Here is an 11,532-nt window from a genome sequence, read left to right as displayed (position 1 = left end):
CTCCACCAATCAGGCCTCTATGGTAGAGCAGCCAGACGAAAGCCATTCCTCACTAAAAGGCCATGACGGCCTGCTGGGAGTTTGCCAAGAGGCACTTGAAGGACTCTCAGACCATGAGAAGCAAAATCCTCTGGTAAGATGAAACAAAGACAGCTATTTGGCCACAATTCCCAATGGTGTGTGTGTGTGGAGAGAACCAGGCACCGAGCATTAGCATGGTTGCGAAACAATGAAATGTGGAAAACTTGAAAGGGTCGGAAACTTTATGTACTGACTATAGATTCAGTTTGTGTGTCAGCTAGTCAATTGGTCTGTCACTTTTAACAAGTGTGAAAATTAGACAGATATGAAATGTTGTATTTTTATGTTGCTCAGAGGATAAAACTTAATGACTTTTGTTATCTCCTGACTTTTCCTCAAGTGCCACTGTGAATTTCACGTTTGTATCTTTGAATGGAAAAACCACATCTCTAAATAGCTACTGAATAAAATGTCATTTTTAGACTCAAGTGCAGTTTGTGCCAATTTTAATTCATACATACTACAAGTACACTGGTGGAAAATAACTAAAGTAACTACATTTACTCAAATACTGAGCTACTATTTCGAGATACTTTAGTATTTCCATTTTATAGTACTACTACATTACATCTTAGAGGGAAATATACTTTTAAAGTACTGTGTTGATCTGACAGCTTTAACCACTAGTTAGTATAAAGAGTGAGATTCTAAATATAAAATATAATATAATCCTGTTAAAGCAAATGAAAAACACTATTATCAGAATATAAACCTGTTGTTGGAGACCTTCCCCCCAAAATTTCCCAGCTGGTTTCATTGAAATAATGATTCTAGGGGCCCAGCAAGAAAAAAAAAGATCAAATATTTTACAATAACGATCAGAATATTAAAAATATTGACAACAAATATGAGTAGCTGAATTTTCTTTCCCTTTAATCATCTCACAATCCCTCAGATCATTTCACTGATTTGGGTACCGGGTTACCTTTGAATATGGCTTGTCCAGCTGCATAATGAAAATTATACACCATGTTATGCTAGCTACAAAGTCAAGTCAGGATTTGGCTGCCATGTTGTCTTAATGCCCTCTAACGTATTTTAAATGGCTGCGTTTTAACTTCTGACCTAATATAACTGAGTAATCAAGTGAAATTTCTCTTGGCCAACAGTCTGTGTCAAGGTGCCTTCTGCTAATGATGCTTCTTTAGGTTCAAATTGTTTCCCCAGTGTGATCACACTCTATAAGTTGTTTTGTTAGGACAGCAGTTGTGTGTCATCACTCTGGGTCCACTTCTTGCATCCAGTAAGTTACCCAGATATCTTTGCTTTAGGCAGACTGCTGCTAATCTCCCTATTGAAACTGAAAGCCTCAATTTGCACCCTTAAACTCCATGTCTGCTAGTAGTTTTGTTATAAAGTAGATGCTCTGTTTTGAAGATGCTAGTTAAAATGAATCCAGAAGTGCAGTCATTGTTTACATTACATGTGGTGGTTTGTAGAAATCATAAAAGCTTCAGCCTTAAATTCTTGTCAACTGCTGCTCTGTCTTTTTCCACTTTTTAAAAAACCTATTTGCATAAAACTAATCCTCCCTGGGCTACAACAACAAACCATCCATCCATTATCTACACCGCTTCGTCCCAAATGGGGTCGCGGGTGGGGCTGGAGCCAATCCCAGCTGGCATCGGGCGAGAGGCGGGGGACACCCTGGACAGGCTGCTAGTCCATCGCAGGGCTACAACAACAAACCCTCATTCGTATATAACATCCATATTCTGATACTTTGACTGGCAACTTTCTACTGTAAAATATGTACAAATGATGGCATTTCAAAGTTTTAGCAAGACTTCACTCAGTTTCTTTTTTATGTTCCAACCACCATGACCCCGAGCATCACCACAGTGGTATTTTGGTTACTTTCTGGTTAGGCCTCTGGCACTCTGCACAGATAACACACTGATCTATCGGCCTGCCCGCTCCTGAACAACACTGCACATACAAAGGTAATGAGAAATCCACTGATGTTCCCCTCTGAGCTATACAATGCTGATGCTGTCCATACTCCTTATATATTTGTAAAGACTTACTTAATTATCCTGTAACTGCTTTTTTGCCAAGTGCATGGCAGAATAGATTAGCGAATACCAGTATGTGGCTCCAAACAAAGTCTTTGTGAGTACTGACAGTTTGGAATTTCAAGTTGATGTTGCATCTGAGTCTCACTAATGGGAAGAAAACCTCAAACCCCTCCGCTTTGAAATACACAACTGGGCAGTTGCTGCACATCTTAGCAAAACAGGAAATTTCATGTTTCCTCTGCTGCTTATAGCAAAGGCTTGCATCACATTACTTCTGCATATGTTCATACACGCGTACTCACAAAAATACAAACTAATTTTTACATTAGGATTAGGATCTGGTTTTTAGCTGAACAAAACACATCTGTATGAAAACGTGAGTAGAATCTGTTTAAATTGTTCTTCATGAATGTAGACAGTTTACAGTGAAATACAAAAGACATTTTCTTCAGGGTTTATAAAGTATTAGTAAGAGGTGGGCTTCAGACACTTCTTTTTGATTGATTTTTTAAGCATTTTGGACTTGAAGGTGAAGAGGATTATTACTGAAATTCCCACAAAAGAAAGGCAGATGGGTACAAAAAGCAGAATGTACCAGAGCATAGATTCCCCATCGTTTTCTAAACACAAAAATGACTTGAGGTGCTCCACCCTGTGTGTCGTTTGGAAGAGATCCTCACATTCAATTTCCGATTGTCCAACCATATTGATTGTTTTAAATGTTTTGAACCATTCGGTTTGGCAGCAGTTGAATGGATTTCCTGTAAGGAATACAGTGTGCAGTTTAGGGGCCAACATGTTAGCTTGATCTGAGGGGATAGTGGACAGTCTGTTGTCCCTCACATCAAGCACTTTCAGGTCAAGATTTAGGAGTGAAAGAGGAAGATGGGTAAGAGAGTTTCTTGACATGTTTAAATATTTCAGACTTTGGAAAGGGGAAAAGTCTAAGTCTTGTATGTGAGTGTTTCCTAAACCTAGATGCTGTAAAGTTCTGCTGAGGCTCTTTATAGAATGCTGGACAATGAGTCCTGGATTATCGGACAGTTCTAAGTGTGTTAGCGACAACCCTGCAAATGCAGATGATGGCATTCTTTCAAGGTTGCATCCTTTAAGGTAAAGCTGCTTTAGAAGTACAGTGTTTCTCCAATCCACACAAGAAGAACTTGTATCTCTACTGATCTCAGCTTCTTCCGAGAGACAAATGTCAATGTGGTTATAGCTGAGATCCACTGACCTGAGGCTTGGCAGTGAGTAAAATAATCTTGAGGGTAACCACTCAAGATCATTCAGACTCAGGTTAAAGTATGTCAGATTTCCAAGAGTGGTCAGCGTACCTTCATCTGCTACAATCTGTTTCAGCCTGTTATTGCTAACGTCCAACTCGTACAAGCTGCCAGAGAACTGTTCAGAAGTTAGATTTAAGGTTTCCAGACAGTTTGTGCACATTAGAAGTCTGGACAGCATTGACATTTTCTGCATGAATCCTTCAGGGAAATAGTCCACCTTGTTACCTCTTAGATCTAAAATCTCTAGGGAGGAGATGTCACCATGAAGACTGTCATTCCACAACATGGCAGTCATGTTACTCCTGTACTTCTTCAGGTTGTAGAACTCAACAGTTGTAGTCCAGTTAGGCAATATGGTGTTATTTGACAAGTGTCCATAGAACCTAATGCTGTTGTGAGACAGGTAAAGGTTCTTTAAGTGACTCTGATTGGGCAAGAAGGGAAAGAATAGCAGTTTGTTATCAGACAGATCAAGTGTCTCTAGCTGGAAAGTGTCATTGAGGTCCTGTCTGGAGATGAACCACTCAATGAAGTTGTGGCTGGCATTGAGGACCACCAGCTGAGTCATGTGGAAATCAATCAGGCAAGGCAGATAATTAAAGGCTAAGTTGAGCCGTTGGAGCTTGGGATTGCTGTCAAAGGCGGCATCAATCTCAAACAGGATGTTCCTCTGCAGGTTGAGTTCTTTGAGCTGGTGGAGATCCCTGAAGGAGGTCTCATCGAGTCTCTGCAAAAGGTTTCCAGAAAGATTGAGGTACTCTAAAGATGTCAGATTTTGAAGGAGAGTGGCGGCCATTTCATCATTAAGTATATTCTCAGAAAGATCTAGAGTTCTAATACTAAGTAGCTTCTTTAATGCATGCTGGGTTTCTGTGTACCCAATATAAAGATTGTTATTTGCTAAATTCAGGCTTTCTAACTTTAAGTCTTGAAAAGTGTTTGATTCTATTTTCTCCAAACTGTTACAAGCTAAGCTCAAGGTGTTTAATGAGGGGTAATGGAGAAGAGAGTTGTCCTGTAGTGTTTGGATGTGATTATAGTTGAGCTGTAGCTCCTCTATGTGGCCTGGTAATCCTGATGGCACAAAGGAGAGCTTGCCATGGTTGCAGAGAGCTGTTCTTTGTATCTGCAGAAAAATGAAGGGTACATAATTTTAACATTTATCTTTTTGTATATTTCTTTGTGGGAGAGAAATATTCAGGCCTTTTAGAAATCTTAGAAACTGGTTATCTTTGAGTGCAGACCTGCAGTTCACATACATTCTTGTCCCTTTTTAATCTCATCAACTGTTTTATCATGTTCAGGGAAAAAACATAACTGAAATAACTGTTTCATCAGCTTAACTTCATTTTGTGAAGCACTTTTTATTTCTTATATATCAATGAATCTAACTTGAGAATTGTTTCTTAGTTGTCAGCCATCTACCACTTGGTCCAGAAAGAAGTATTTCAACAACTATCATATGAACAGTCATGAAATGTACTGCACATAGTCAAGGATTATGACAGGATACCTGCTTCAGTTTTAATTTGTAAAAGGTAATTGCTGTTAAATGGCTAACTTAAGATTTTCAACATGGTAAACATACCTGCCAGTTGTTGGCCAAGGTGCTTTACATACAATAAAGCCAAAGGGCATATATAAAACACAGCCCTAGAACAAAATTACAGGCAGTTAAAGAGGTCTGTGAACTAAAAGCAAGAGACTAAAGGTGAGTTTTGAGTTGGCCTTTAAAAGTGGGGAGAGTCTATGCCATTTGGATATATAATGGTATGAGCTCACTCTCCTCTTATTTTTAACCTGAACTACTGGTCCTTAGACCTAAGTGACCCGGTGGTAGCACACAGATGTAAGAGTTCCAGGATATAAGGAGGAGCTGAGCCATTTAGTGCTCTATAAGTCATGGGTAAAATTTTTAAATGGATCCTACACTGAGCTGCTGTCTTTGTTAGCTTACCAGCAGTAGCATTTATCTCAAACTAACACTGTAGCTAATGTAGTGGGGCTGTGATCTTGTTGCTCTCATTCTAGCTGGCTGTTCAAAATGCAGTGGAGGAGTGTAAGTATATTTACTCAAGTATTATACCTAAAATTTGTACTTAAGTACAAATTTTAGGTATTTTATTTCAGTATTATCTTTTCATAGCACTTGTTCTTGTATTCTGCTGTATTTTGGAGGGAAATGTACCTTTTACTGCACTACAGTCTGACAGTTTTTAAAACTTTATCAAATTTGATGCTTGGTATAGATTAAACAGGATATACAATTGGAGATGAAATGATTAGTATTTTTACTTAAAGAATCGGAATACTTTCTCCATTACTGCTCCACATGGACGTTTCAAAAATGATCTTTATGGTTTTAAACATATCCATTAGCATTTTGTCTTTTAAATTGATTACAATTTAAGATGTTAAGTTGATTGTGTACATTTTTCCCCAAAAGCATCATTTATAGTTTTTTTAAATTTGTCTTATCACATATCATTATAGTACATAAAACCATTAATAAGAGAGCTTTACCAAGCCTTCACACCAAATCATAATGATCAGCAACTAAAAGAGTCTGCTAGGGCAAACAATGAGTTTTTAGAAAGTAAGTCGTTAATAAAGGGTAATTGTATTTCAGATGTCCATGAAGATGTCCCTTAATCAAAGACAAGCAAAGACAAACCATAGACCTTACATGTTATTAGAAAGTGGGTGGTATTAGTGTAAAAACGACTACGAATTCTGTCATGTACAGTACATCTGACTAGCAACATTTATGGGTTACTTGGTAAATTAATCACTTTGCCTCCCCAGTGAGACAAGATGAAAAATATCACAGCATATAACATCTCTGAAAAAAACTTAGAAAAAATCAACTGGACTAGATTTCTAGGTCGAAGACGTTTCACCTCTCATCCAAGAGGCTTCATCAGTTTTGACATGAACATGTCATTTCCTGCATATGAAGTAGATTTTAGTCTCAGTTCCCAGATCATATGTACACATCTGATGTGCACTAAATTCAGCTTCAGAGCATCAGAGTGTCATAGTGATAATAAAAAGGTTTTTTAAAAAGTCATCTATTATCAAAATTGTACATATAAGTTTGTCCTTTACAGGTACAATATTATACAATACAAAATTCATAAAGATCACACACAAGTTGTGCACTCTTCATCACATCCTACTCATTTTATTTTATAATGGGCTTTCGAGCAGAGCTGAGGACAAGAGAGACATCTTACCAGCTGACATTGGCTGTGTTGTGGATGGCCTGAGACTGCTGTCAGGATCACCCACATGGGTAACAGGCAAAGCAGAATGGGGGTGAGCCTGTGGAATGGCATTTTGACATCCTTGCTGTTGACGAAATGGCAGAAGAAGAGAGAAATATGATGTTTAATGAACTTTTATTGAGTCCTATACTCTTTAAAGCTTATGAAAACACCGGTATTGTGATTTTCACATGACGACTGGCCTGGTATCATGAAATAAGCACCATGTCTTAAAATATACCCTCTGTTTATGAATAACTGTGGAAATCAATTTATTTGCCATAAGTGGATTATCAAAACAGCTGAGGCAGTGTGAAAGTCATAGTGCCAGATGGACACACACAGTGGTCAGCATGGGCACTCTGACCCTGTAGTGGCTGATCAGTGTATACACCCAGTGGTGGTAGAAGTGCTCAGCTCTTTAACTTCAACAAAAGCAGAAGTACCACAATGTAAAGTCATTCCATTACATGTTCAGCAAAATGACTAGAAGTATTGAAAGTTAAAGTAGTCATCCTGCAGAAAATGGCCCCTTGTGAGTGATATAACATTACATATGACATTATTCAATTGTTCATACTGATGCATCAATATATAAACAGCATCCCACTGTAGCTGCCTGAGGTGGAGCTAGTTTTAACCAGTTTATATGCAGTTCGCTATTTTAACCACTGCTTATTAACCTAGGGAAAAGGCCCCTCCAAAGGGTCACCAGATAAATTTGAGATCATCAATTGATTCATGTGAGAGAGAAAAGAACAAATTGTGTGTGCGTATGTGTGTGTATATATGCGTGCACGTGTGTATATCCTCTGACACATGTGGGCAACAGGCAGGCGAGGGCCATCTTGATTCCAGTGGAAAGTGAAGCACAGCTGTTGTATGTTTTTTTTACTGTTCTCTCCACTACATGAATTTTAAACAAGATGGAAACAAGTTATTGTCACAGACTCCAGCTTCCTAGTTCTCTGCGATGTGTCTTTAAAGAGTTGGTGGGACGTGAACAGGAAAAACGATGGTGGAAACAAAACATGGACATATGTTGTAGTATGTACAGTGAATATGTCAGAAAACAAGAGTCCACTCAGAGCAGAGTATATAAACTGTGCTCAACACAACACACCCCCAGATTCACTGAAGGCCAGACACAGCTAGCTACCTTGAATCAGTAGGTGTGAACATACTGTCATAGTTCTATAAAAGAAACTATCTGAGAGTTTTGAGGGGAAATATCTCCAACAGCTAACAGACACCTGAAAACATGACGAACAGGTTTATATTCTATTAATACTGTGTCTCTTATATGCTCATATGTTATTTACATCTAAAATCTCAGTCTTTACTCTCAACAATAGCTGAAGCTGTCAGAGGAATGTGGTGCAGTCAAAGATTTGGCTCTGACATGTAGTGGAGTAGGGGAATAACAAAAAATGGAAATACTCATTTAAAGTACCTCCGTACAGTACTTAATTACTTTTCGGCACTGCCTTCATCTCTAAAAGGTTTTCACTGTCAGTGAAGATTTTCGCTCAGATTTTTACTTTAAATTTTCCACTTAATTTGTTATGATTGAGTACCAGCTAACACCTTTTCATGCTTTTGAGCCAGTTATTTTCCTCATATCCTAAGCTATGTTACAATAGATGGATGATAGAGCTCAGTTTCCTCAATGAAAGGCTGTTTTAGAAAGTTTTGATATTTATATACATATGCAGAGATAATATTAGTTATAGATAAAAGACAAATTACATCATTTATCATCCTAAATTTACACAAAGCATGCAGTGTGCTTCTTGTAGCAGTCACAGTAGTAGTGCACACTGTAGTACTAGCTTAATGCACAGTGCCTTTACTTACTCTGGTGGTTGCGTGTGGATTTCCTAAGCCACTGTTGGTTGATCCCCAGACCGTATCACTGGTTGACTTGCTGTTCACTGAGCATATTCTCATGTGTAAAGTTCAGCTGCCTTCCTCTGCTTATACTGCTGCACTGATGCCTCTTTTTACTATTCACGGAAGCAGGCAGGCAACGGAAACCTAGTCACATGGACAAGCTGCAATCAGAAAGAGGTTCTCAAGCCCAGGGCCACAGGAAGGCGAGTGCAGGCTCTACAGTTTTCAGCCAGCAGTGCTACTTTTTTCTTCACAAGCCTATGACAGTAATGTTGTTGTGCAGGCAACTAAGTTTGGTAGCACAACTGCTACCGCAAAAACCCAGCAAGAACACACCCTTCACACCTTCGGCTCATTCTGATCAGCCAAGCTACTAGAAAGGAAACCACTCAACACACACACCCTTCCTGCCTGATTTTCGGACTGTCACTGCAACAGCATTACAAAACACTTGCACACACAGAGACAATCAGCTATATGTTCTGTTCACAACGCTTCTAGACCAAATAACATAATACAAAGGATCAGAAAAATTAATAGGCAGCACAAATCATATCATAGTAAAATGATTTGAGTACTGGAGAAGTCCTCTTATGTTTTACTTTCAACTCTACTCAGTCTGGAACATGGCTACTTTAGGTACATTCTCTAAACAGAGTGTTTCTCTCTGTATTGAGTTGTCGAGTGCAACTTAAGTTTTAGTTGGTCTATTGTTGAACTTCATTTATGTTTCTGATTAGTAGTTGACCATAAGTGCAAGAATAGAGAATTAGGAATAAGGAAGTGATGGTGCTGTCCTTGGAGAATTGATTTGTTGGTGATTCCTTCCCGTTTTCACAAATAACATCTATAAATCTCACTTCTGACTCTGCTGTAAGAGTCCATATTCAGGTTGATTTACTTGTTTGTGTGGAACACTTAAGAGTACTCAAGTAAACTTGAGAGAGAAAGTATATCAGCTGATTATACAAAGTGAAAAACCACAAGTACATGTAAACTTGTGCTCAGTAATAATCAAATGATATAATATACAACAGTCACAGCAGCCAGTTTTCTGCAGTGAGTACTTTTAATACTTCAAGTACATTTTCTGATTTCTGATTTGCAGGGTGGCTGTGGTTCAGCTGTAGAATTGGTGGTTCCAAAATGCCAGACAAGGTGTCCCTGGGCAAGACACTGAACCACAAGCTGATATCTCCAGCATGTGATTGTGTCGACACTTGGGTGTGCACGCAGGTGTGTGGCCAAATAGTGACCACTTTAAACACTTGTAAGTGTACTTCAGAGTATAGAAAAGTGCTAAAGAGCCCATTGTACTTTTTACTTAAGTAACATTGTCAGTACAGAAGTAAATTAGTGCTGCCTGGGCTGCAGCTGCCCCTGGTGGTGGCTGCAGGTGATTGCATCTAATACTCAACAATAAAAAACTAATTGTGTTGAAATTGTTAATATAGTGGTTTTAAATAGAGGAATATGGTTGTGGGAAAATGGTTTACAATGATGTATTGAGGAAGTTATTTGTTGAGATTACAGGGAGGCCTTCCACAGTCCACAGTTAGAAAGCAACAATGGCAAGCAGCACCAAACAAAATCAAATATCCTGTTTTTTTTCCTGTTAATATTTAAAAGAAGATCAAAATTAATGCTACCACTACAAACAGTACTGAGAACACTGATGAAAACAACAACATTGCTAATGCTGAAGCCAAAGTAGTTACAACAGCTAACATTAGCATTAGCAGCACAACAGGACTGCAACAGAGAGCAGCAGCGAGGTCTCTGGGAATCAATAGGTTGCTGCCTCCGCCCATGTTGGAACTACTGGACTCATGGGAGCTGGAGATGAGGAGCCCTTTCAAGACTTAAGATGTAAATCATGGAGGCATCTCAACATGCCGTGAGTTAGTTACATACTAATAATAAAGTGTTTTTGGTTCTGATGAGCTACTGTAAATGTTGTGAATAAGATTATGGCTCGTAGCCAGGACCATGTTATACAAATTTAAATAAACTGAACAATAATTTTACAAAATCTCCAAACATGTAGCATGCAAAACACTAGACAGCATTTTCACTATACTTTAATTTTATGTATAGCAATATAGACATAACCTCCATGCAAATTTTATTCTAAACATTCCCATGCATGCACACAAAAGTGGTCAGGCACATGCACATATCTCAGGCAGCCCCCCATTGAAAGTATGTTCCCACCCACATGCAGTACTTTTATTTATATCAGAACACTTTTACAGTGTGGTATGAGTACTTTTATTTAAGTACAAGATCTGAGTATTCCACCACTGACCAGGGGTTTAAGGTGCCAGTCACACTGTCCCCATCTTTCTCCTTTCATTTCACATCATCAATCAAATGAAAGTAGAAACTGTCTGTGACCATCCCACCCACTCATCTTCTTATACCATGCTTATGGGGAAGTCTTGTGACAATGACAAAAAATAGAAGTTGTCTTGGTTCCCTGGCCATTTCCTGTTTCATGCTTTTATTTTGGCACAGTTCCTGTCTCATGCCATCTTCACCAGCCCCACCTTGACTATGCCCCTGACTGACCTCAATTAGTCAAGTCAAAGTGTTTATTGTCATATGCACAGTATGGAAACGCGTTTCCCTATACAATGAAATTCTTACTTTGCCGTCCACATGAATGAAGAAGTGAAGTACATAAATAAGTAACACAAAATCGAAGGCACTTTAAAACAGCAAATGCAGAGATATATATAATAAAAATATATAAGAATATAATGTAGTCAATAGTGAATGTGCAATTATGCATGTGCAAACTGAGAATGCAAACAATACAGGTCATCAGTACATCATTACATGACATATTTCCTGGTAATAAACTCCTGTCAGCTGTTTAGGAGTATGATGGCAGAGGGAAAGAAAGAGTTTTTCAGTCTAGAGGTCCTGCATTTCACACTTCTGAACCTTCGGCCGGAGGGTAGGGGCATGAACAATCTATTCTAG

At 38.6% G+C, this 11,532-nt stretch overlaps 1 protein-coding gene across 1 annotated transcript; it reads right to left on the bottom strand.

Moving 5' to 3' along the window:
• Positions 1-801: 801 nt before the first annotated feature.
• nrros (negative regulator of reactive oxygen species) lies at positions 802-8,674 on the bottom strand. The gene is made up of 3 exons (XM_020625010.1): positions 8,509-8,674; positions 6,622-6,736; positions 802-4,511 (listed from the first exon to the last, which is right to left on the bottom strand). The coding sequence occupies exons 2-3, from the start codon at positions 6,721-6,723 to the stop codon at positions 2,565-2,567; spliced, it is 2,049 nt and encodes a 682-aa protein (XP_020480666.1). The 5' UTR covers positions 6,724-6,736; positions 8,509-8,674; the 3' UTR covers positions 802-2,564.
• Between the last annotated feature and the right edge of the window lie 2,858 nt (positions 8,675-11,532).

This window comes from Monopterus albus, unplaced genomic scaffold (genome assembly GCF_001952655.1).
Source record: "Monopterus albus unplaced genomic scaffold, M_albus_1.0 scaffold343.1, whole genome shotgun sequence".
Lineage (NCBI taxonomy): Eukaryota > Metazoa > Chordata > Actinopteri > Synbranchiformes > Synbranchidae > Monopterus > Monopterus albus.
Note: the sequence above shows the minus strand (reverse complement) of the source record. Positions and strands in the feature narration are given on the sequence as shown.

Bases quoted from the DNA above. Each gene is read 5' to 3' on its own strand.
- nrros (XM_020625010.1), bottom strand. From the start codon at position 6,723: ATGCCATTCCACAGGCTCACCCCCATTCTGCTTTGCCTGTTACCCATG. The intron at 4,512-6,621 runs GTAAGATGTCTC...ATTTTTCTGCAG, and splicing joins AACACAGCCAATGTCAGCTG to ATACAAAGAACAGCTCTCTG.